At 52.1% G+C, this 23,044-nt stretch overlaps 10 protein-coding genes across 10 annotated transcripts; 6 read left to right on the plus strand and 4 right to left on the minus strand.

Moving 5' to 3' along the window:
• BD324DRAFT_599864 (glycoside hydrolase family 43 protein) lies at positions 1-1,342 on the minus strand. Its single transcript, XM_022013911.1, has 2 exons — positions 867-1,342; positions 1-815 (listed from the first exon to the last, which is right to left on the minus strand). The coding sequence occupies exons 1-2, from the start codon at positions 1,174-1,176 to the stop codon at positions 142-144; spliced, it is 984 nt and encodes a 327-aa protein (XP_021871614.1). The 5' UTR covers positions 1,177-1,342; the 3' UTR covers positions 1-141.
• Position 1,343: 1 nt separating this feature from the next.
• Positions 1,344-4,706, minus strand: BD324DRAFT_622673 (hypothetical protein). Its single transcript, XM_022015500.1, has 8 exons — positions 4,306-4,706; positions 3,297-4,247; positions 3,183-3,251; positions 2,880-3,140; positions 2,677-2,841; positions 1,944-2,628; positions 1,743-1,903; positions 1,344-1,691 (listed from the first exon to the last, which is right to left on the minus strand). The coding sequence occupies exons 1-8, from the start codon at positions 4,458-4,460 to the stop codon at positions 1,409-1,411; spliced, it is 2,730 nt and encodes a 909-aa protein (XP_021871615.1). The 5' UTR covers positions 4,461-4,706; the 3' UTR covers positions 1,344-1,408.
• Positions 4,707-4,925: 219 nt separating this feature from the next.
• On the plus strand, positions 4,926-6,443 carry BD324DRAFT_579232 (hypothetical protein; the record flags this gene model as incomplete). Its single annotated transcript, XM_022013365.1, has 5 exons — positions 4,926-5,046; positions 5,111-5,140; positions 5,195-5,271; positions 5,327-5,449; positions 5,511-6,443. The coding sequence occupies 5 exons, from the start codon at positions 4,926-4,928 to the stop codon at positions 6,441-6,443; spliced, it is 1,284 nt and encodes a 427-aa protein (XP_021871616.1).
• A 166-nt stretch (positions 6,444-6,609) lies between these two features.
• Positions 6,610-8,100, minus strand: BD324DRAFT_608179 (PXA domain-domain-containing protein; the record flags this gene model as incomplete). Its single annotated transcript, XM_022014106.1, has 4 exons — positions 6,610-6,779; positions 6,835-7,022; positions 7,072-7,902; positions 7,952-8,100. 4 exons carry the CDS (start codon positions 8,098-8,100, stop codon positions 6,610-6,612), a joined length of 1,338 nt encoding a protein of 445 aa, XP_021871617.1.
• A 460-nt stretch (positions 8,101-8,560) lies between these two features.
• BD324DRAFT_578776 (hypothetical protein) lies at positions 8,561-11,167 on the plus strand (the record flags this gene model as incomplete). Its single annotated transcript, XM_022013340.1, has 11 exons — positions 8,561-8,651; positions 8,744-8,829; positions 9,136-9,496; positions 9,740-9,803; positions 9,861-9,954; positions 10,003-10,134; positions 10,190-10,343; positions 10,390-10,439; positions 10,488-10,820; positions 10,867-11,056; positions 11,094-11,167. 11 exons carry the CDS (start codon positions 8,561-8,563, stop codon positions 11,165-11,167), a joined length of 1,629 nt encoding a protein of 542 aa, XP_021871618.1.
• A 221-nt stretch (positions 11,168-11,388) lies between these two features.
• Positions 11,389-12,731, plus strand: BD324DRAFT_645256 (hypothetical protein). Its single transcript, XM_022017608.1, has 3 exons — positions 11,389-12,035; positions 12,102-12,289; positions 12,350-12,731. The coding sequence occupies exons 1-3, from the start codon at positions 11,786-11,788 to the stop codon at positions 12,647-12,649; spliced, it is 738 nt and encodes a 245-aa protein (XP_021871619.1). The 5' UTR covers positions 11,389-11,785; the 3' UTR covers positions 12,650-12,731.
• A 211-nt stretch (positions 12,732-12,942) lies between these two features.
• BD324DRAFT_579105 (hypothetical protein) lies at positions 12,943-14,750 on the plus strand (the record flags this gene model as incomplete). The annotated part of the gene is made up of 3 exons (XM_022013356.1): positions 12,943-13,242; positions 13,292-14,362; positions 14,415-14,750. 3 exons carry the CDS (start codon positions 12,943-12,945, stop codon positions 14,748-14,750), a joined length of 1,707 nt encoding a protein of 568 aa, XP_021871620.1.
• An 85-nt stretch (positions 14,751-14,835) lies between these two features.
• Positions 14,836-16,618, minus strand: BD324DRAFT_680542 (hypothetical protein). The gene is made up of 10 exons (XM_022019082.1): positions 16,381-16,618; positions 16,162-16,276; positions 16,047-16,111; positions 15,920-15,990; positions 15,795-15,879; positions 15,640-15,744; positions 15,515-15,601; positions 15,368-15,474; positions 15,155-15,318; positions 14,836-15,105 (listed from the first exon to the last, which is right to left on the minus strand). The coding sequence occupies exons 1-10, from the start codon at positions 16,473-16,475 to the stop codon at positions 14,953-14,955; spliced, it is 1,047 nt and encodes a 348-aa protein (XP_021871621.1). The 5' UTR covers positions 16,476-16,618; the 3' UTR covers positions 14,836-14,952.
• BD324DRAFT_622687 (hypothetical protein) lies at positions 16,608-20,113 on the plus strand. The gene is made up of 14 exons (XM_022015501.1): positions 16,608-17,025; positions 17,080-17,619; positions 17,658-18,212; positions 18,268-18,416; positions 18,472-18,680; positions 18,729-18,808; positions 18,849-18,924; positions 18,975-19,135; positions 19,175-19,340; positions 19,388-19,416; positions 19,464-19,657; positions 19,710-19,788; positions 19,836-19,890; positions 19,945-20,113. The coding sequence occupies exons 1-14, from the start codon at positions 16,915-16,917 to the stop codon at positions 20,004-20,006; spliced, it is 2,466 nt and encodes an 821-aa protein (XP_021871622.1). The 5' UTR covers positions 16,608-16,914; the 3' UTR covers positions 20,007-20,113.
• Positions 20,114-20,729: 616 nt separating this feature from the next.
• On the plus strand, positions 20,730-23,039 carry BD324DRAFT_622690 (hypothetical protein). The gene has a single exon (XM_022015502.1). It carries the CDS (start codon positions 20,862-20,864, stop codon positions 22,935-22,937), a length of 2,076 nt encoding a protein of 691 aa, XP_021871623.1. The 5' UTR covers positions 20,730-20,861; the 3' UTR covers positions 22,938-23,039.
• The last annotated feature ends 5 nt before the right edge of the window (positions 23,040-23,044 follow it).

Consider the following 23,044-nt stretch of genomic DNA (forward strand, 5'->3'; position numbering starts at 1 on the left):
CTACACTTTATAAAATAAAGCAGGGCTCGCTCAGCTCTTCATCTCTGGATGAATGGCATACATAGATAGCAGGCTACATAATCTGTGTCGAAAGTGCACATCCATCGGGACGGTGGCACGTCTTCTTGTTCTTTGAATTGATCACTCTGGTTTCATCGTGATGATCTTTCCATCCGCATCATATTTGAGCTCCCTCGCTTTGGCACTTCTCAAGTGGTCGACCCCCTTGCTCAGCTCGCAATCATGGTAGAAGAGATACCATTTCCCCTTGTGTTCGACGATACTGTGGTGTGTGGTCCATCCCTTGACGGGTTCAAGGATCTTTCCAGCATAGGTGAACGGTCCATACGGTGAGTCCCCGATGGCGTAGACGATAAAGTGGGTGTCTCCGGTAGAGTATGAAAAGTAGTATTTTCCATTATACTTGTGCATCCATGAGGCTTCGAAGAATCGGCGATCATGATCGTCCGCTTGAAGCGGTTCCCCATTCTCGTCTTGGATCACTAGCTCTTTGACGGGTTCAGCAAACTCGAGCATGTCCGAAGTCATCTTCCCGACTCTGGGGCAAAGAGCCTTGACGCCCTTTCCAGACGGTTCGTGTGGTCCGTCTTGTGACGCATCAAATTTGCCTCCATCGGGTGAAGAGTAGCATTGTAATTGACCTCCCCAGATTCCACCAAAGTAGAGATAGGTGGAACCGTCATCGTCGACGAAAGAGGCAGGGTCAATGGAGAAACTGTCTTTGATAGCTTCCGGTTGAGGTTTGAATGGACCTTCAGGTTTATCCGAGACAGCGACACCGAGACGGAAGATACCTAGAGCGCATCATCAGTATTTGATGCTCCCCTCCATTCCCGTTCACTCACCCTCTTTGTCCCTCGCCGGGAAGTACAAATAGTACTTTCCATCTTGACCCTTGGCACAGTCGGGTGCCCAGACTTGCTTCGAAACCCAAGGAACATCCGAAGCCTTCAGGGCCACCCCATGGTCTGTCACTTCTCCACCGACATCATCCATCGACAAGACGTGGTAGTCTTCCATATCATATTGATCTCCACGATCGTTGAACGGGATGTTGGACTCTCGGTCGTGAGACGGGTAGACGTAGATTTTGCCATTGAACGAGTGGGCAGAGGGATCCGCTGTGAAAATCTCAGTGACAAGAGGACTAGGCATCGTGACTATGTCGTTGTGAGGTGAAGTTTGAGCCGTTCGAAGCTATTGGATGTACAGAACTTGAAGGATGGTTGCCGTGGTTCGGCCTTTTATGCTCCTCGGAGAAAAGGTGACATTTTACCGAGAATGACCCGAATCAACCTGCCGGCGATGGCCGTCTTCCCCTGATCTTGATATGGATACATCTACGCATCTATAGCCCAGTTCTAGTCTCCGGGCGATCCTCGTCTCCTCACGTAGAGAGTGAATGAAGCCCCTTTGGTCCCTTGAGATGGGTTTCCACCCGATCCAAGGCATCATCATCCTCTAAAAACTTGGTCTCTTCTCTCGTAGACGACCGGTATCGCTCCGAACGTTCAGCTTGAGCCGAAGCAATATTCATCCTGCTCCCAAAAGTCTTCATGCTCGAGACGATGATCTCAATCTCAGTCTCCAGCGGTGCTGCCCGACGTGGCAAATTCAAACCGTGCAGACGCTTGACTTCCCTGATCAGCGTCTTGACGATGAAGGACCATCTGTGAAGGATTCCCGTAAGTGCCGGCAACAGCTAACGGGCATGTACTCACGTCATTATGGTGAAGACGTCCATCTCCGATCCACTGATATACTCTGCGGCTTTCGCAATGGAGCAGACCATTCGTCTTGCGCATCCAATCGCCAGGTCATTGGGCTCATTGAACGAGTTGACGTCAAACAAGAACATCCAGGAGCACCCAATGACAAAGTGCTGAGAGCATTGAGCCTTCTCACCATGTCACTCCACTCACCAAGCTCCACAAAGCTTTTCTCGGACCAGACGCTGCGCTCGCATGCCATCGCGGAGGTACACCGTCCCATGTCCACCATTCAGTCTTGAACTCCGGCATGAGATCCGCTTCCAGCCTTTCCAGAGCCCTCTTTACCGCCTCGTAGGCCTTGGGCGTCCTGTACTTCGCAGTTCGCATCCAGCCCTTCCCGCTACCTTGAGTTGGATGGCCTTGTGCCCCCTCAGGTCCCTGTGCGCTCTTTGGAAGTCCGTCCTGATCGCCTGGAGCAGCCGGACAAGTTCCAAAAATAGTCTGATATTGCTCGGGAGAAAGCCAATCAGCACTCCATTCAGGCGGCGAATTGGTTGGAGGGTCCACAGGAGAACCGACCGATGATCTGTTGGGCAGACGTGTCTCCCACCCCTCCTCCGGGTCCAGAAGTACAAGCTTGGACGCTCGGTCCAGGATGCCAAGACTTCGCATCCTGACATTGGTCAATGTCGAATCGGCGTATGGTGGGAGAGGGGCGAAACTGAGCTTTTCTGACCATATAGAAGACGTGCTTCGGTCGTCTGCTTTCGTGACGAGACCTAACTCGAACTCGTACAGTGGATGTGGGTAGGGTGTGGTGACAATATGATCGGGAATGGCACATTCCCACATTGTGGAGATGGCACCGCAACGGTCCGTGACGTAAATCATCCAGCTGAACACAACTGTCAGCACAATCTCATTGCGGATTGTATCAACTCACAACGCCCAAATCCGCTCGCCTAATTCAACTGGGTCTGACGGGGGAGGGATCACCCAAGATCGCTTCCGCATCAACGACGTGAGATCATTATCCCACTGAGCGTCGATTTTGGTGACTGAGAACTCGGACGACGGGATGGCGTGGAGACCACATGAGATCGCAAGGCTGCAGGCATCAGTCAGTCCTCCTATTTTGATACACACCGAGCTGCTCTTCCTGTCATCATCCATCCTTCGTGGTAATGAGCTGAAGCAAAGTGGTAAACGGCCATGAGAGCACATGCGCGGACCACATCGAACATCTTTTCGGCTTTCGACAGTGCCTCGTCAATTTGGCGCAGGACGATCGAGGCAAAATGAGTCTCGAGAACACGGATAGAAGGCGACGTGGAGTTTTTACAAGCGATCAAGTACATGGCGTATAAGAGGGATTGATGCGGTCGTTTGGCGGGCGGCAGAGTTAAACTAGATCAGGGATCAGCCTCCTCCGCTACGTAAACTTCTCACCTCGCGAAGAATCTGGGAATGTGGAACATCTGTCCAAAGAAGACCATCTTGGTAAAGAACAAGTCAAGACTTTGCGATTGTAAGCGTGGAGTCGTGAGCATGTCAATCACTCACAGGTGATCTCTCGCAACCTTTGGCAGATCAGCAGCATCGAACCATCCGCCCATGAGCTCTTGATCAGGCATGGGTTCATCTTGAGCAGTATTACCGTTCATCTTCCCGGCGAAGAATCCTTCTGCGATATTGCGAGGTGAACCACTCGGCAGATCGGTCACGTAGGCGGAATACGAGACCGCTTCGGTCTTCTCCGCCCCAAGTTGAATGGGAACACTTTCCGGTGTATAGCTGGATGGAACAGAGTCTCTACCTTCTGCCATTGAGATGGACGTGGCCGGCGTGCTTTCCAAATTCAGGTACGGGGTGAGCCCGGAGGACTGGGAGGAATCAGAAGTAACTCTTGTTGGCTGAGGAGGAGGAACGGCAGGTTGGGGCAATGGGTCTGTGTGCCCGGTCGATTGCTGCGAGAAGGGATTGACAGACGTGACCATGGTGTTGAGTAGCGAAACGATGGATGGATCGAGCATGGAGAAATCGAACTCGTCCACGGCTTGTTGACTGACACCAGAAGGTCCGGCAGTGGATCCCAGCAGGTTGAACGTTCCAAAGTCTTGCTGATTCGGGGGAGCAGGCGTTGGCAAGAAGCTCGAAGTCGATGAATTGTGGGGCAGCTGGTTCACATTGACAGAGTAAGACTGCTGTTGGGCGGCAAATGTGGTCAAAGGGTCGATGGGGGGATTGGCAGGCACGGTGTAAGGTTGAGATTGGGAGATGTTCACAAAACCAGGATCTGTAAAGGCGGAGAATCCATTATAGCTTGATGAGGAGTCGTGCCGCGAAGGAGGGGAGGTGTCCTCCGGAGGAGTATCACTGGACCTTCCGTTGGACGGGATTGAGCTTTTCAACATTCCTTCCAGTTCAGCGACCTTCTCTTCCAACTGCTTGACTCGGGACACAGGTTTCCCAGTATCGTACACACATTCTCGCTTGCCTTTACGGCAATGGGCACTGTTTTCGAGCGTGTCAGCGAGTGATTTGACGTCCGTATGAGATTATATTGACATACCAGGTCGGCTTTTCAGCTGAACATTTGATTCTCCTTTTACGACAATACAAGCAAGCATCACCACGTTTTAAAGGAGCTTTAGATATTCCAGCTGCATCGGCAGTGTCCATGGTCCAATCTATGGAGTCCAAAGACCCTGGATCCTCCTTCGGCATGGCTCAATGAGACTTGATGAATTTGCCTCGATCTGCTGAGAATGTGATAGGATCACACTGGCGAGTCGACGAGGTGGCGATGCTTCACAGTCCCAGAAGTGGTGACGTTGTGTTGAGGGGCTAGCTCATCGGCATGTACGAGATGTTCTTTGCTCCCAGTTGAATGTTTGCTGGTCTTTCTAGACGAGCAGCAGGAATGGGAATGGGATGGATGGATGGAATGGAATTGGAATGAAATGATCGAAGTTGAAGCCGAATCGCCTCATCATCATCATCGTTTTTTTTTTTTGTTTTCACCTTGGATTTCCAACGGAATTAAAAATGGCCGAGATGACCTAAAAGAGGTGAATTTGATTCCGTTCCATTTTGATTCCGTCCTGTCCCGCCAATTCGGTTGGTCGTCGAGACGCGAATCACTCAGAATCACTCACTCCTGGATCGCATCTCAGTCAGACTGGCGTCAAGATGGCGGAGACGTATCAGAAGAAGGAGCTGCTGGAGCTCATGAATACTGGCGATAACAAGGTCTGTGTAGATTGTGGAAATCACAATCCACAATGGGCAAGTGTGAGCTTTGGAACGTTCAGTGAGTTGTCAAAACAGCGAGCTGAAATCAGGCGAGTTGGGCTGATGGATATCGCGTCTCGTAGTCTGTCTGGAATGTTCAGGTATACATCGGGGTGAGTCTCCTTGTAGAGCTCGTGAGGCTATGTCACTGAATGTTTCTTGCTTAGGTTTTGGCGTGCACATTTCCTTCGTGCGGAGCATCACCATGGACAAATGGTCAGAGGAGCAACTGAAGAAGATGCGTGTGAGTGTGATGCCGACTGTAGAAGCACACGGGCCTGATGAATCATCTCGCTCAGCTTGGAGGTAATGAAGCATTCAAGACATTCATGGACAAGTACCCCGCTTCTGGAGGGTACACCAAAGGCATGGGCATGCAGGAAAAATACAATTCCTGGGCTGCAGCACAGTACAGGGAAAAGGTGTGTCCCCATGAATCGTTTAGAACAACTCGAAGGCTATACTGACGACTTGCCTTTTCAGCTCGCCGCGGCATGCGCTGATCCTCCCACGTCGTGGTCTCCGTCAGCGCCTCCGCCCGGCTGGGGCGTCCCGTCACGGCCTGTATCCGCTCAAGCCACTCGAAAATCCAGAGCGGGAGGCATTGGAAATCAATCCTCGCCAACACCTTCATCTGGACGCGCATCACCTGGTGGAGCTTCAGGACCTGGCGGTGGAAGCGGAAATGAAGCCTTTTTTGAGCGTCTGGGTGCCGCAAACGCTTCTAGACGTGATGATCTCCCTCCGTCCCAAGGTGGAAAATACGCAGGTTTCGGATCCAATTACGAACCTGAATACACATCCTCATCCTCTTCTCATCCCAGTTTTGCGACCTCGTCTCACTCTGCTCCTACTCTCGATGAATTCCAAAAGAACCCATGGGGAGCCGTGTCGAAAGGTTGGGGAGTGTTCAGTTCGGCACTTGCTTCTGCCGGCAAAGAGATAAACACGTCGATCGTTCAACCAGGTATGAGTCGAGCTCAAGCGTTTGCATCTGAGACGGATCAAACGGAATGGAGAAAGTATCTTGACCAAGGTCTGGACGGAGCGAAAACAGCCGCTGGGTGGGCTGGGCAGAAAGCTGGTGAAGGATGGGGTCAAGTAAACCAACTGGCGAAGCAAAATGCAGGAGTGGACCTAGATGAAAAGCTGAGAAGCCTGAACCTCGGAGGAGGCGGAGGAAACAGAGGGGCCAGTCAAGCGGGATATGGTCGGCTTGATCGTGGAGAAGATGGATTTGGAGGATCGTACTCTGATTACGAGCATCAAGGAGGTGGATACCAGGATGATGACGATGACAATTCATGGGGAGCCAGTGGATCTCACGAGCCTGAATCAGCGAAGACTGGCAAGGCAACTCAAAAAGAGACCAAGGCAAAAGACTGGGATCAAGATGACGAATGGAAGGACTTTTGATGGACTATGTGTGCGGTACTGAACACCCAACTACCTTCTTCTTCTTTTCTGTGCTCTCCAAGTCATCATCTGATTACATAGATATACACTCTAGTACAGAGTCGCATCATTAGTCTACTCAATGCCCGTTCGAGCATACAACTGTTCAATTTGGAGTACTCGTTTCTCATGCACTATTTTTGGGTCTGACCTTGACATTGCTGCCGACCACCAGCTCCGGGACCAAAGCGCCTATGGCGGCACTGTAGACCATGGCTATAAGATGGACGTTGCAGTCGGCATCGGACAATGGTTCGAGAAACGTTCCAGGAGGAGGAAGAACCTTAATAGCGAAGCCTAAGAGGTCATTCTCGCGTCAACATGACAAGGTGCTTAGAAGCGACAGGCTCACTCGGTACAATCTCGCTGATCCTCTGCTCTAGATATCGTCGCATGCTCGCAGCTTCCTCAGGTGTCGGATCTTCGGGAGTAGGCGCTGGATACCCGTTAAGAGGGAAGAGAATACGCTCGAGGAGATCGACGAGACGTATCGCCGACTTGACAGTCATGAGCCGGCTCTCGATCAAGTGGGGGATGACTCTGCCGACAGTCAGTCTGACCCGCCCCTGGTAACGTCACTTCGACTTACCGGTCGATGACGGGAGAGGCAAATGACACGAAGAGTTCAAGGGTCGCCAGAATTGACCTGAAGATCCAGAAGGGGTTCACAATGATTGACCGGACCATGCGCACGGTCGGAAGCGCACAGTATCGATATCTTGTTTGTCGTCGGGGAGATTCGGCTAGGAGGACGAATACCCAAGTGACGAATCCCCATGACAACAACAGGTATTTCCAGATCCTGCAGATCCATTTCGACCCTTGCTTAAGGATGGATGCCGACTTTTGTGTCGACAATGCGATGCTCGGATCAGGCGACGGTCCAATGAGTTTGAGCCCCAAGCCCCACCAAAACCACGGTTGAGAGATTCTCCTCGCTATCCCTCCTAGTACCAATCTTCCGATAAGTTCTCGAATCATGATTCGTTCCGGGAGACAATCGTATTCTTCGCCCTCCACATTGAGTTTGAGCAGAGCCTCGACAAAGGCCGTGAGCCAGAGTGGAGACGTCTCATATCGGTCTTCCGAGGTTTCTGACTTGATGACTGACATAAGAGGCAGTCGAGCATGGTACGCATCGCCGAGAGTCGACTGATCCCAGTTGACTCCTCCTCCAAGAGCTAGTGCCTCTTTTGCACCGTGCAACGTTGTGATGTGTAGATCCAAGAGCGATGGCAGATCAATCAGGAGCAATTCTATAATCGACGAGGGATCTTCTGAGAGTCGAAAGCATATCGGACGCAAGAGTGGGAAGAGGATGGTCTCGTTGATTTGAGGGAGAACAGATTGATCTTTTGTTATGCGAGGTAGCCAAGATAGGATATATGCCCGAAAAGCAAGAGCTACAAGGTTATATATACTGACAAAACTCAGCTCCTCCTCTCAGACACTCCAGATTTCGTACTCACCGATCATTCAAGATCTCAATGTCTTTGCCTTCTCCGGGCACCAGTACTGGCACAGGTTGTGTTGCTGGTAGATTCGGGAACAAGAGCTTCCGATGCAGACTCGTCGAGGTGGGATTATGAGACACTCTGACAGGTGCTATGGCGACCATTGTGAGATCTCTTGTTACCTCGCTACCTATCTATCATGGCGCGATGGATTCCATCAATCATTGAATACGATGCTCTTGATGAGATCTACATATGACGCTGTCGGTTGAGGACGATGGTAAAATCACATTCCGAGCCGGTATCAATGGAACTCTGTCTGTCTGCGAATTTCACAGTAGGCACAGTTGCTCTTGGTGTTTGGAGCTGGACCCAGCTACTTCAAGAGACTGGCTCTGCAGCTCGTAGTCTATGATGCTCCCCATGCATGGCTACTCGCCCAAGTTCACATCCTACCGGCCGCTGTTGCGGAAGGTGCCACTTTCGGCGTTTCGGTCTCGATAATCCCGAAGCTGTCAGCCCTAGCCGTTGGATATTGCCGAAGCACTCTCATATTCTAGTCATCTCAGAGTCTTTGACACCCTCTTCATCGCAATCACACGACCGAGCACAAAGGATACAAGGATGGAAGACGATCGAGAAATGCGAGTGGACGAAGCCATGATCCCTGAGAATGGGGATCGGGATAGAGATCGAGAGAGAGACAGAGAAAGATGTGGGTATCATAGAGGGGCCTCAAGGAAGGGGGAATGGAATCTGAGAGAAGAGAGAAAGCAATTACGGATGAGCTGATGGAATGATGGCTAGCTTCCAGGAGAGACGATAGGGATAGAAGTCGGAGTCGAAGTCGTGAACGAAGGCATAGAGACAGGGACGATGACAGACATCGAAGTGTGAGTTGCGAGTCTTTTCCCTTCAGGCTCGTCTCCTTTCTACCGTGAGGACCTCTGCGGTCGGACCAGATGGGAGGCGGATTCTCATTCCCTGCATGATAATATGTCTACGCTCTTGTCGTCTCTTCTTCTCGATTCCCTCCATACATATATTAGCGTTTCTCCTAGTGTTTTAACGTCGGGCTCGGAAGAAGGGCTAGGATTGGGATCTTGTAGGAGAACGGACTAGGGATCTCTCACATCACATAGATTGTGCTCTCGCATCTCTGTGTCTGCACGCTGCTTCTTGCTGACTTGGATCTCCAGCACCGACACCGATCATACTCTCGCTCGCGATCTCGCTCTCCAGGCAGGAGGCACCATCGAAGACACCGATCCCGATCGGATTCGCGTTCCCGCTCCCGCTCCAGAGACAGGGATCATCGAGATCGTGACGGTCACTCGTCACGAAGGCATCATCGCAGGATTTCACCTCCAGCACTGCACGGTCGAGGGCGCTACGGCGCACCTCGTCAAGATTGGGAGAAATCCTCTGGAGGTCCCATCAACGCACCTCAGGAAGAAGCGGAAGCTCATGCCAAAGTCAGCAAGAGGGAGAACAGGCTGTACATCGGAAATTTGGCTTATGACTGCAATTACAAGGACCTCAAGAAGTACATGGAAGGAGGTGGGTTTGGGTCAGGATAAGGATTTGGGTTCGAATAGATGGGCTGGGCGTCGGTCTCCTCTCCCAGCGCTGCAGACGCAAGCTCGGTGACGCCTGTGAGGAGCCCGGACGTCATCAAGGCTACTTATGCTATCACGACGTTACGCCTGCGATGTAGGCTTGAAGAGCCGCTAGGGGGGGATTGACCGGGCCAAGATGCTGTGTAGATCTGGATAAGAAGTTGACAGATATGGTCCGGAATAGCTGGAGGAGAAGTCATCTTTTCAGAAATTTTGGTAACTCCTGCCGGTCAATCAAAAGGATGCGGGTGAGAGCAGAGACTGCCATTTTTCTTCCAGCTAGAGGCTAATCCCTGCCGGAACAGTATCGTCGAATTCGCTCGTGAGGAGGACGCCAAGAAGGCAAAAGTCGACCTTGCCGACAAAGCTTTCATGGGGCGATCCGTCTTCATCCGAGAGGTGAGCTGTTAAGGCAACGATGCATGTCCTCCGCTGATCGAAGTACAGGATCGCGAGGAACAGGCCAGATTCGGAGTGGCGCCTATTCCTGGAAAGATTGGCCTCGCAATGGGAGAATCACGACACTTCCTCGGCAATGCTGGACCCAATCTCCAGAACAAGAATGTATTCGTGGGGAATGTGAGCTGCGGGTCTTCTAGTCAGACGACCTTCCCTAGCTCATCCGCCGCCCTAGCTTCCCCTTCAGGCCTCATGGCAGGATCTCAAGGATCTCATGCGTCAAGCAGGGGAAGTCATCCGAACTGACGTTGGCATGCACATGGATGGACGCCCCAAAGGCAACGGAACAGTCGTCTTTGTAGACCCTGAGGGTGCAAGAAATGCCATCGGTGGGTACAGCTCAATGGTCTCGTGCACATTGCTAAATCCCGACAGAAATGTTCCACGGCTTTGACTGGTTTGGCAACATTCTGGAAGTTCGAGAGGTGAGTCAGGTTTTTCGTCCTGTACCTCCGTCTCACTGTATATCACAGGACCGCTTCGCCGGCGGCCCCTTCCGAGGTCGAGGTGGTATGGGTATGAGAGGTGGATTTGGTATGGGTCGAGGCTTTGCTGGAGGCATGCGAGGTGGATTCCGCGGCGGTTACGGTGGCGGAGGCTACGGGATGGGCGGAGGTGGAGGATACGGCATGGGCATGGGTCGAGGTGGCGGAGGCATGGGTGCTGGAGGCGGCCGAAACTTCTCAAATGATCTGTACGCCGACTACAACGGTCCGGAAGGAGGTGCAGCCAACGGCAATGGTGCTGGCGGTGGTGGTGCGAGTCGCGAACCTGCAGAGCCTAATCAACAGATTCTCGTTCGGAACGTGAGCTTTTCGCATCTATGAGTTTGCTCCAGCTCACTCTGTCTAGCTGCCTTGGTCGACGTCCAACGAAGACCTGGTCGAGTTATTCGAGACTGTCGGTTCGGTCGTCCTCGCTGAGATTTTGTACGAGGGTACCCGATCCAAGGGAGAAGGTGTCGTTCAATTCACGGAAACTGCCGAAGCCCAGACTGCCGGGGAGAAATTCACAGGATACATGTACGGCGGCAGACCTCTGGGTGAGTCATCCGCCTTGATATTCTCGCTAATTTTCAGATGTCGCTTTCAACCCCCGATGGCACGACTTTTCTGGATCAGCTGCGAAGGGTGGACAGGCTGCGCCTCCCTGAAGATTCAAAGTAAGGGAAGGGTGATGGGCTGCAGAAGGTAAAAGGCACAGTTGTGTCAAGGATGAAATACGTAGCTTGGCTGGATGTATTGACGATGGCTGAATTGGGTCGATTGGGATGGAGTCGCAGGCATTGTCCACACTGCGAGACAAAAGGAGTGGCGGCTGCACACTCGGGAGTTCCTATTTGTCTGACATGTCTCTTATTGCCAACGAGCAAGAGTGGAGGTTGGATCATTGACATTCAGTCAGTAACGCGGTGGAATGTCCACGTTTAGACTGCCGCTGCCCACTCAGAAAGCCAAGAGCACAGCCGTTCGACTTATGTCGTACAGCCACATCTCTAACCGACCAATCCAGTAGTGACCATTCGATGTCGTGACTCGTCCAAGAGCGGCAAACACTCGAGCTATCTAGAAAGGACACCGGGCCGGAATGTCGACTGATAGTCTCTCGATTCAACCCAGCTATCTCATTCGTGCACCATTGAATCAATTTTGGTGCCTCGCCGGGCGGAATTTCGGTCCGCATCTCGAGATCTGGCTAAAATGTGCATCATGGAATGTTGGCTGTCAAATGATTGGTCAAGATAGGAGATCCTCCTCGCCCCTTAGACACTATGGCCCAGTATCCTACTCTCAAAGATGTCCAGAGTCTCACGATCCACCCCATTCCTCATGTCGCTCTGCCTGCACCCCACGACAAATTTTGTCTCTCTCCGATGCTTTCAACTGACGTCCGAGGAGCCGGTCGAGTTCTGATGATGGATTCTGTCGCTTCGACCTCTGGCCAGGCCGATACTGGGGAAGAGGTACAACAATTTGTGGAACAAAGTATGATGGCTGAAGAAGTGCTTCTAGAGCTGACCGGTGCGTATACATACACCTGATTGGTCAGTAGATTTGTCCAGACTGATGGGATTCCTCGGAACCTAGTTATCAGGTCTTTGCGGACTCTGGGCGATGCTGTACCCGACTTTATTGGTTTCTTTGAGCTACGAAAGATGAGACCTAGGGCTTGGTCAAAAGCTCGGCCATCTGATCCACCAGTATCTCGAGATGGGGCACACTGGACGATGTCATGCTTCATCGACCCAGCTTTCGGAGGGACAGGGCTGATGACGGTGAGATCGGGGAGGAATGAAAGTCGCATTTGGACCCTCGCTGATCGAATGTGTACTCAGATTGCCGGTCAAGAGTACATGAAGCTATGTCCATACATCCACGACAGGCCGGGTATCGTGTTTGCAGGATACGAGCAGGGCAATGCACCTTCTCGCAGACTTCAGGCGCGACTCGGATTCCGACCGATAGGGAAATGGTACAATGCGAGGATCGGAAAGACGCTCGTGGATACTGTATGGGAAGGAGCGGGGCGCGTGGACACACAGACAAAGCTTTATGAAAGACTACAGGATATGACTGAGGAGGACTTTGGCGAGGAGAAACGGGAAGACGAGGAACATGCCTCGAAGAAGAGGTAAAGATGATCTTATTTTGTATCATTTTTTGCATGATCTTGACCCTCTGCCAATCGTGCGGGTCTCTACACTGCATGCGATCTCTGTGCGCTGATGGATACAGGCACGACAGTGCTACTAGATCACTCTCACTCGCACCTTCAGGTCCTCCTCAGGGGGACTCTCTCGAGCTGACAGGTTCGTCCTCTCGACCGACCATACCCGAAGAATCATCCCAAGTCCGAACGAAATCCAAAACGAAGAATACTAATTCGATCTCTGATAGTAGGATTTCATCGACTTGTCCACCGACAAACATGCTTTGCACGGGATGCAGCAGATTCACAAGAGGTCTCCAGCCTAGATTCTGGAAGCTCGGCGAGCCTGGTCCGTCCTGTCTCGTACGATCTCAATCGACGGTCCAGTCCAATCGTCCCTTAAAGATAGCCATCATCGGTGCTGGACCATCTGGATTTTATACGGCCTCCAGGATCTTGTCCTTGCTGCCCTCAGAAAGCGATAAAGGCAAGAATGTCCAGATTCACGTGTACGAGCGACTGCCGACACCATACGGCCTGGTCCGATACGGTGTTGCGCCAGATCACCCAGAGGTAAAGGTGAGCTCAGATCTGACTATATCTTCTCAATCCGCTCACAGCTCCTCAGAATTGCCAGCACAAATTCGACGAGCTAGCGTCTGATGCTCGATTCAAATACTTTGGCAACGTTTCCGTCGGATCGCAATCATCTTCATCGCCTACTGAGATCTCCCCTCGATCTACTCTTTCATCTTACACTTACCCTCACGCCTTGCATATCTCCCTGTCATCATTACTGCCGTACTACTCTACCGTTATATTCACCTACGGCGCATCCTTGTCCAATCCGCTGAGCAATGTCCCCGGCAGCTCTTCATCCCTTACACCGTTGGATGGAGTTTTCCCCGCTTTAGCCCTCGTGGGTTGGTACAATGGGCATCCGGCATTCTCCCGCTTGTCAGAGACCGTTCGCTCCATTGTCTCCTCATCGGCTGCAGAAAACGTCGCGGTCATTGGACAGGGCAATGTCGCTCTGGATGTGGCGAGAATACTTTTGAAACCCTTGTCGGAGCTCGCCAAGACGGATCTCCCGGAACCAGTTCTGGAGGTCCTCTCTGAGTCGAAGGTCAAGCGAGTCTCTGTCGTAGGTAGGCGAGGCCCTGGTCAGGTAGCATTCACCACCAAGGAGTTCCGGGAAATGCTCAAGTTGCCTGGTGTAAGATACTCTGGACTGGGAAGCTTAGACCCTGATCTGTTACTCAAAGCCCGAGATGGGGTTGAGCACGATCGACCGAGAAAGCGATTGCTGGGACTCATGGAGACGGGAAGCACGGGACAAGGCGAAAAGGAGTTCTCATTGGAGTTTCTCAGATCGCCGAAGGCATTTCAAGCGAATTCCACAGGCAGCGCAGCTGTTGCATCTGTCGGATGGATGGTCAATGAGCTTTTGGATCCTCCAGAGGCATCTCCCGCACCTCCCTCAAGTCAGACCAGTGTAGTTCCGCCGACGAGTCCGTCTCAACCCATTGCTCGTCCAACCACGAGTACAGTCACGACGTCAGCCGGTCTGGTCATTGAAAGTGTTGGCTATCGGTCGGAGCCCCTGGGCGTCGGAGAGGAGCATGTTCTACCGTTCGATGTCGTCAAAGGTCGGGCGAGGAACGTCTCCGGCAGGCTAGTAAATGACGAAGGTACTGTGGTGAGAGACCTATATGCTATGCTTTTAGGGCATCTGCTGAGACCTCCGACAGATACCTGGGCTATATGCCGCGGGCTGGGTCGCTCGAGGTCCAGTCGGGGTCATTGCATCGACTATGAACGATGCGTACCGTCTCTCTTCTTTGGTTCTAGACGATCATTTTGGACATTCTTCAACTGTCCCTCCTATGCCTGGCACGATAGGAGCCAATTCATTGCCCGAGCACGGCGTACCGGAACCTGTCGAGCGAGGGCTCCGGGATGGCTCGGTCATCTCACTCGATAGGTGGCACAAGATCGACCAGGCAGAGGTGGAAAGAGGTAGACGTCTCGGTAAGGAGCGTGAAAAGTTCATCAACGTCGAGGATATGTTGGCCGCTGCCCAGTGAGAATCGGCCGGATGTTAAAGCATTTCACCATCTCCTCTTGGCATATCATTTTATATCAAAGCACACATTGCATAACATCCGGTATCATGGATACAATCGTTGCTGAAAATGTCCAAGTCGTCTCGTATCTCATCTCTGCCATTGTCCGATTCGGCCATACCAGAACCTCAAAGCAGTCCGGTTTCAGCAGTAACGCCACAGACTATATCCTGCGTCGTGTAGTGTTGGGTTCCAAAAGATGGACATCACTCGCAGCTGATGACCAAGCCGCGGTAGAGTCCTCTCGGCGCATATTCGGCGGCATGAAGCTGCTGTAGTCATCTCCAAACACACTCCGTCGAGCGACGTCGGCCGGCTGAAACGGCGAGTCAGCTTTCTGGGCCGAAGCCGATGAGAGGACTCACGGTGTCTGCTGGCAAGCTCATGAGTGACTTTTTGGCGTTGCTCATTGTCATGATACTCTGCCGATATGCTATCTGCTCGTTGTAGTATTGTTCCAGCTTGACTTGATTTTCGCGTCGCGTCCGTCGATGCGTGAACCAAAGAGACACCATAGTGACGACGATCACTGATGAGCAGCTAAGCGAATGCACAGTTGGGAGAAGGAACTGACTCACAGGCGACTATGCCCAGACCAACGACGACGAAGACCCATGCTGGCGGATGTATAGGCTCATACGCAGCTCGATCGCATTTATTGTTTTGACAGTTGTAAGTCAGGCATCTCCGAGGTTGTCAGTCAATTGAAGCGTCGACCGGCTCACTCTTTGTTTCCAGCACACGCAGCACCCTCCAACTTTGCCCTGAAGCATTTGAGCGCCGTGCCATCACAATACAGTCCGTTTGCACAGCTGACCATCGTCAGCGTTTGAATTCAACCTCGACCCACTTGTCCCGCGAGACGATGAACGCGTATTCGGAGCCCGCGGCGGTATATGCAGTGTAGACAGTGTTGTCGATCTTACAGTTCTGGCCAAGGGTCACGTTGGCGTAGCTGAGTCGACGTCAGCCCGCCCATACGACAGGTCGAGATCAAATGCTCACAAGCATGTAAAGTTCAGACAAATGGATCCGTTCACGTTCAAGAATCCGGCCAACTGCTTGTAGTTTGGGGGAGGCTGACACTCGTCTGTGCAAGAGATGAGTCTGGAGTCATTCTGGTGACTGACCATCTCTGTCCTTCTGACATGGATCTCCAACTGCTTCTTGTGGGAGACAATAACTGCCTTCATCGGGACAGCTGGAAAGATCAGAGCATCAGCATGATCCCGCCAGAATATGGAGGACAGAGCTCACAATTGACCTGTCGGGCATAGTGGTGGGAGTTTATCGAAAGGCACATTGTTGTATCCGAATGGATACTGGGTATCACGATGAGCCATGGTCCCACCTGAACACCTGCACAGCTTACAATATCTTTTCTACAACCTTTGTTGGCGCAGGTCGAATTGTCGGCACACCAAGTCGTAGCATCACAGTCCGTGACCAGATTCCATGTGTTTGTATCTAGATGCGTGTGAGATTGACTACGAGACAAGTCAAGTCAGCGAAAGATCAGCAAAGTCTACATCAGCCTCTTTCCAGCCAGAAATAAAATAGATTCTGGGCTGTTGGGGACGACGCGACTCACTCGCATGCTTGACCAAATGATGCGTCTCCAGCTAGGACAACAGGTAGAACGAATGGAGCCACGGCGATCCACAGAGCAGCTATTCTTCCCTTCATGATTGCAAGGTCAAGGTGTCTATATAGCAGGGATTGAAGACAGATGAATGACAGTGTTTAGGACCCCGTGCTAAAACTGATCACCATCCTCATCGTCATCATCCGAAAATTTGATTCCGTCCCTCAGTTGTCGCGACATCGAACATCCCGTTCGTGATAGCGAGCACGCATTCAACCATCACCTGGACGGAGCTGTATACAGCTTGATTGCAATTAGCAGGGTCAGAGTCAGACCCTGCTGAGGAACCTCTCACCGCCTTGACTGCGTTGGAGAAAACCTCCATCAGCTGCCCGTGTGTCACCAGTCGGGGGTCTCAAGTTCAATCCGTCTATCGGTGCGGTCAACACATTGTCATCGATTGATGAACGTGTATGGTACTGTCACCCGCGTTCATTGCGATCGCACGGAACAAGATTGACCACAATCTCATGTGGCAGCATGTCTGGCCCTATGAATGGTCAATCGTCTAGACCCCTCCCTATGCCTCAGGCATTCCCGAGCGGGGCGTCCAGCGAGCATCGCGCGAGTCCAAAAGTCTCAGCAAATAAGGTGAGAAAGCACTTGAATATGCAAGAAGACGAGTACTGACGCTCAATGCTCTAGCCATCTCCAGCTTTGCGACAGGGCTCGCCTCTGAGGCAGAGCTCACCTCTTCGTCCTAGCCCCGCTTCGCCAGTAAGAGCCCATCGTTCGCCCATGACTGGCACACGCGTAGATACCATCAACTCGGCATCCCAATCGCATCCTGGGTCTCCCAGCAGGCAACGAATTGATATCTCTTCTCTGTCGAACTCTGGTCCCGCGGGCCCCTCAACGTTACCCATGACCACCCAAACGAGCAACGCGTCTCAAGTCAATGGGATCTTGAGTACGCAATCTAGTGGGAGCTCTAGCAACACCGTTCGACCAGGTCAAGGCGCTGCAGGAGACGCTTCCATGGAAGAGGTGGAAGGGGATATGCCTGAAGATGACGAGAATGATGTGGATGACGAAGTTGAAGAGGTCGTAGAGGGCGAAGATGAGGAGGAAGCGGGAGAAGAAGAGGAGGAAGAAGAGGAGGAAGAGGAGGAGGAGGAAGAAGAAGATGAGGAGGATGACGACAGTGAAGGAGACGATAAGAGTGAAGACCTTGAAGGGGAGGAGGTGAGTCGGTATCGTGTGTTGCCTCTCTGACTTTTCAGAACGACTTTGAGATCACTGGAGCGGATCTGTCTGAAGCTGCGAACGGCGGGGGAAATGTCAAGGTCGAAGGCACGGATGGCGACGCTGGAGCTTCAGTTGCGGGAGCCGAAGGGGAAGCAACTAATGTTCTAGTTCCAAAGAAGCGAGTGAGGATCCGGGCTGTCTCTGAGGATCTACCACCTCCACCTCCCCCCATGAAGACGATCCGACTTGAAAGGCCACTGAAGATGGCAGAGGGAGAGACCTTGGAATGGAATATCTTGGACGACGCAAGAGAGCAGGGCATGCTTGAAGGTTGGAAAGATGGTGATGAAGATGGTGATGGGATGGACGTCGATGGAGATCTCGCGCCGATGCCAGGAGCAGCAGAGTCAAATGAAGGATCGACTGGACTTGGCTTAGGGGATATCCCTCCGCCTTCAAATGGCTCGGGTCCAGGCATTGCTGGATCTGGTTCAGGTCTAGGAGCTCTCCTGAGCATGGACGGGGATGCAGAGGAGATCGCGAGAAGGTTGGAGGAAAAATATGGAGGTCCTTCAACGCAGAAGGCCAGGGTGAGTATTGTTGAAGTGTCGAGAACTTTCTTCAGCTGAAGTGAAGTCAACACAGCCCAAGAAGAGAAAACCATTGGATAAATATGACTTGGGAGACGAATTCATCGACGACTCCGAGCTCACGATTGACGCTCCGACTCATATTGCTAGACCGAAGAAAGAAGGCTTCTTCGTCCAGGCTGGACCTCTGGAGCTTCTGGAAGAGTAAGTGCGACAGACTTTCATTCTCGGACTTGGGTTGACCGGTCCTACTCTCCAGGGAGGCACCCCGTCGACCTGCTCGTTCGGCACCTAAACGCCCAAAAACTGGACCGGTCGCTAGTGCCGCCCCGAGACCACCGCTTTCTTCCCTCGTTGCCTCGCAACCTCATCATGCATCTCAAGGCATCGGAACTCTGACATCGCCGATCCAAATTGATAGTGATGACGAGGCTGGCCCGTCAAGACCCTCAGGCAAGCCTCAGAAATGTCAGTCTGCTTGTGTTCCTTGCTGTCCATACCACTGAGACCATCTAGCGCCTACTCTCCCCGAATTCCCTCTGGAGCCCGTTCCTATTGATCGGACGATGTTCAAGAGCGCCGCGAAGGACCCACAGGTGATTTTCAGTCGTGTCGATGGTAGCTGACAAATTCCAGTTCCTACCACCTTTCCCTGGATTCCCTAATGAAGTTCGTCACCGATTAATGGAGTTGCGCGAGCAGAGCTTAAAGCGTGCGTACGAACTCGGGGGTCATGCATCTGCAGCCAACTAACTTGCGTAGATCCATGGAGCTGGGACAAAACCAAGTTTCCAGACCACCTTCGAGAACCGCTGCGTCTTGTTTGCATGGCAGCGATTAAGCACGACATGTTTGGTGTACGGGACGATAGTATCCACAAGGCTCTCCCTAGTGCGCTGCCATATAACTACTTCACTCTGCACGTGAGCCAATGTCATGCAAAACACACTGATCATTCGCAGAAACTCGCGTACAAGCAGTGTATGACCAAATACTGGGAATGGCTCGAAGAATGTGAAGAACTTGGCGTGAGGGAAATGGGCAAGCTCGTCGAAGCGAACAAGGAGAGCGAGTTTGAGAAGCACGAAGCGGCTATGGCAAAGTGGAAAGAGGATGTGCAAGAATGGGGTGAGTCATCACATGCATGCCGCGCTCTTGCTGACCACCTTGCTCAGAGGAGAAGCACCCGAATGAAGTGGATACAGTAAGATATAATGTCTCCTGTTTTACATGCGACTGACGCTATATCAGGCTCATCAGACACCCAACCCATCTGCATCTGACCCCACGGTAGTCGACGTGGACGATGACAACGCAGCAGCAAATTTTGAGGAGAAGCCACGAGAACCCATGAAACGATTCAATTTCACACCAGAGATGAAAGAGTTGTTCCGACAATTGATTGACAATTGCGCGGAGATGAGAAATTTCATGGACCTTGCCAGGTGCTCCAAAACACATGGAAAACGCTTTCCAGTTTGCTGACCAGCTCTACAGGAAAGAGTTCAAGCTAAATGTTGCCAAGGCGCCCAGCGAGACTAGCGAAAAAACTCTGCGGGCGAGACTGTACAAAAAGGTGAGAGCGGTGGGCCATACGACGAACAGGGCTCATCACGTTCTTAGATGACTTCCGTCTTTCCGGAAGGTTACATGTCACCCTCTGATCTGTCTCGTGAGAGTGAGTCGAAGCGCGCTATGTCGTCTCGAAGAAAGCTGACAGGGTTTGGTGCAGTGACAAGATTGCGGACGAATCGATCACGCCAGCAGCAACGAGCTACGAATGCAGATGCTTGAGATGGACTGGGATGAGTTGTATAATGAACCAGCATCTCTTAGTCATGATGCAGTCGTCAAGCAGCGACGCAGTGAGGAGCAGGTCATGCATTCATGCAGAGGTGGACCTAAAGGATGTTCACTAAAAGGCTAAGCGAGCCTGAGGGGCGAGGGTCTGCGTCGTTGACGACCACTTCAATGCCTTTTTGTCACTCCGTTGAACACCTGTCCACTCATCATCAACCACCATATACCTGTTCCATCATGCCCTTAGTCTGGCTCCTGACCTACTTTTATGATCGCCGCCGAGCTCGACGCGAGACTGAAGCACTCGAGGCAGCTCGTCACAGGAACGAACAGAGGCAAGCGGTTCCAAACGGGACCGATGCGCCAGCAAACAACACGTCAACGAACCATTTCCGACCTTTGCTTGGTCAACGAGCCAGCTCGTCAGCAGGATATCAACAACTTGGTGAAGGCGATGATAATGTGTCAGGACAGAGGCACTGAAAGCAGTAGCTCCGCTGCGTGGGATGAGCGTGTCTATACAAGAGGAGCAGGGAGCGGTTCAGCTTCAGCCCAGCTATCAGGTTGGTATAATTTTTCGTTGTCCTTTGTTTTTTGGCTCTATATCATGTGAGTGGCATCGTGGCTGGTTCCTGTTGGCAGCCTCCTCTCCATCTCCTGACTCTACCCTGTCGATCCTTACTTGCAAAACATGGCGAGAGGTTGAGGAGGCGACATGCATGCTGAGGTTCTCGCTGCAACCTTTGATCAGATTGCTGATCTTGACAGTCACATCGTTACTTCTACGGTGTCAATTTTTTGGGCGAAAACTGGTAACAGTTTCCCTATACTTCGTCCGAGAAACCCATCATGCGTTCCGAAAGACGCTCCAAGATCTTCTCCTTCCTCAACCCTTTCGCCAAACCAGCAGCTAGCGCTGAGGAAGAAACATCAAACTCACACTCTCTTCACGACCTCACTCTCTCCGGTCCCATTCCTCTCGAACCCTCAGAGATACCTCTGCCAGCTACAAGGCTGGGCAGAGGACCAAGTGGCGCCACTTCTACCTCATCATGTACTATACCCCCTTACGAACCTCAAACGTACATCTCTCGATTAGATGGACGGTATCCTATTCAAGAGCGATCTCACGTCCCTGAAACACCTGCTACTGCTGGCTTGCCATCTCATGTATCACTCTCGACCATGGGTTTCGGGAACAGTCCCTTCAAATTGCCTTTTTCTGATTACAGCGGAATGCCCGGACGAGATGCCTCTCACGGTGTTGGCGAATTCGGGCAGTTCATTGGCGCCTCATCCCACGCGAACCCGTTGGATTCATCTGCCCCACGACAACCTACGACACCCAATGGTCTCTCGTGCTCTCACAGCTCAAGACGGGAGATACCTACTCTGGCATCTGCCATCCAAATCCACGAAGCTCTCCAAAAAGAGGCGTCCTCGGCCAAGGATGGGCCAGTTGGCCATCAAAATAATACATCCACATGGAGAGGCATTCCCAGATCCATCTCGAGAACATCTCTGTCCCTCTTTGATACCTGGAGTCATTCAAAGTCTCGATCCCGACGAGGAACCATAAGTTCGCTTGTCATCCCTGCGGAATCCCCTCCACCTTCGCAATCCGTGCCGCCTGTGGTCCCACAGGATGTCAAGGCTGGAACAACACGGGTCAGACGAAAGATGTCGATAGACAACCTCGTTCGATCACTCTCGCGTCAAAGCCTCTTCAGACCTTCTGCTCAAGAGCAGTCAATGCCTTCGGAGATGGTCGCGCCTGATAACCGCCGATGGACAGCAGTCTACTCAGAGGCTTCTGACGACAGTATAAGTCAAAAACTTCACGCCGGAAGTGCGAGCGATGAGAGGAAGACCAGTCGATTTGCCATGCCCCAAATGAGAAGCATGAGGAGCAAGTTTTCGGTGGGACGCAGAGACTCAGCAGGTCTAGCACGGAGGTCTATCTTGGAGATGGGAACCGGTAGGAATGGGTCGATAATCCGGGTGTCTGCTCTTTTTCAGAGACCAGAAGACGCATCAGTCATGAGCGATACCGATCTCGCAAACAGGAAACACTCGGAGGTGCTGGAATTAAGCGAGGTGCAAGATACGGTCGAGATCACCAAGACACCAACGCTTTCTGTCGAAACGTCTCCCCCTCGCCCAGCAGTGATAGCCAACCTCGTGCAGCCCAATGCTGCCGCCGCAGTCTCCTCTTTGACGGTGGCTCTTTCGCCGGCCCGAGATGACGTTTCGATCCTGGATCCATGTAGAAGTCCATTGATTGTGCCTCCTCCAGATACAATGTTGAGAGACCAAGCCAGGATCCGTCACTCAATTGCTTTGAGGGAACCCTTCGATCTTCCCGCGGTGACTCCAATACAGTCAAAGAATCCTCATTTGACATCTTCGATGCCGCCCTCCGAGTCACAAAGAGCGATCCTTTCCACCGCAGAATCCAGTGGCACGTTGTCAGATCTCGCATCCACCGACTCATCAGCAAGCTTGGCAGCGAAGATGAAACAGAGTCTCTCCGAGCTCAAGAGCGCTTTCAAGCGGATGCGAAACATGTCAGACCTTGATCTCAGCTCAGTCGTCACCTCTATTCCATCAAGTGAGCACGATAGCGTCGATGCAGGGTCAATGAAGCAGTCGTCTTCGGCGGGTAACGAGGAGATCTTGCACATCACCAACCTCGAGGAGGACTTGAACGAGGCGAGCCCGCCAGCCGACAAGACCATTAGTCATTCGGTCAGCGTTTCGATTGAAAAAAAAGCAGGCTCTATCGGGAGTGCCGATGTCGCTCTTGCTGACGCAGGGGGCGAAAAGATGTCCTGTGCTCCGAGCGGAACGTCCTGGCATACGGCACGGGAAGACCTTCGAGTGTCCATAGCGGATTTGACGAGTCTGGCATGGGAAGCGGGTTGATCATCGCTTGCGCCATAGAACTTTGCGTTGCGTTGCGTTGAATGAGCACTTGACGATATTCGATCTTGCCTATGTATCCACTTTTTTGTGGGCTTTGTCGTGTGACT

The sequence above is a fragment of the Kockovaella imperatae genome (genome assembly GCF_002102565.1).
Source record: "Kockovaella imperatae strain NRRL Y-17943 chromosome Unknown BD324scaffold_5, whole genome shotgun sequence".
Lineage (NCBI taxonomy): Eukaryota > Fungi > Basidiomycota > Tremellomycetes > Tremellales > Cuniculitremaceae > Kockovaella > Kockovaella imperatae.

Coding starts and splice junctions, on each gene's coding strand:
- BD324DRAFT_599864 (XM_022013911.1), bottom strand. CDS start 1,176: ATGCCTAGTCCTCTTGTCACTGAGATTTTCACAGCGGATCCCTCTGCC. Junction 816..866: donor CCCGGCGAGGGACAAAGAGG/GTGAGTGAACGG, acceptor GATGCGCTCTAG/GTATCTTCCGTCTCGGTGTC.
- BD324DRAFT_622673 (XM_022015500.1), bottom strand. CDS start 4,460: ATGCCGAAGGAGGATCCAGGGTCTTTGGACTCCATAGATTGGACCATG. Junction 4,248..4,305: donor TCAGCTGAAAAGCCGACCTG/GTATGTCAATAT, acceptor GCTCGAAAACAG/TGCCCATTGCCGTAAAGGCA. Junction 2,629..2,676: donor GGCGAGCGGATTTGGGCGTT/GTGAGTTGATAC, acceptor AGTTGTGTTCAG/CTGGATGATTTACGTCACGG.
- BD324DRAFT_645256 (XM_022017608.1), top strand. CDS start 11,786: ATGGCCCAGTATCCTACTCTCAAAGATGTCCAGAGTCTCACGATCCAC. Junction 12,036..12,101: donor AGTGCTTCTAGAGCTGACCG/GTGCGTATACAT, acceptor CTCGGAACCTAG/TTATCAGGTCTTTGCGGACT. Junction 12,290..12,349: donor GAGGGACAGGGCTGATGACG/GTGAGATCGGGG, acceptor ATGTGTACTCAG/ATTGCCGGTCAAGAGTACAT.
- BD324DRAFT_680542 (XM_022019082.1), bottom strand. CDS start 16,475: ATGAAGGGAAGAATAGCTGCTCTGTGGATCGCCGTGGCTCCATTCGTT. Junction 15,991..16,046: donor CTATGCCCGACAGGTCAATT/GTGAGCTCTGTC, acceptor TGATCTTTCCAG/CTGTCCCGATGAAGGCAGTT. Junction 15,745..15,794: donor TGTCTGAACTTTACATGCTT/GTGAGCATTTGA, acceptor ACGTCGACTCAG/CTACGCCAACGTGACCCTTG.
- BD324DRAFT_622687 (XM_022015501.1), top strand. CDS start 16,915: ATGTCTGGCCCTATGAATGGTCAATCGTCTAGACCCCTCCCTATGCCT. Junction 19,658..19,709: donor AATTTCATGGACCTTGCCAG/GTGCTCCAAAAC, acceptor CCAGCTCTACAG/GAAAGAGTTCAAGCTAAATG. Junction 19,891..19,944: donor CTCTGATCTGTCTCGTGAGA/GTGAGTCGAAGC, acceptor GGTTTGGTGCAG/TGACAAGATTGCGGACGAAT.
- BD324DRAFT_622690 (XM_022015502.1), top strand. CDS start 20,862: ATGCGTTCCGAAAGACGCTCCAAGATCTTCTCCTTCCTCAACCCTTTC.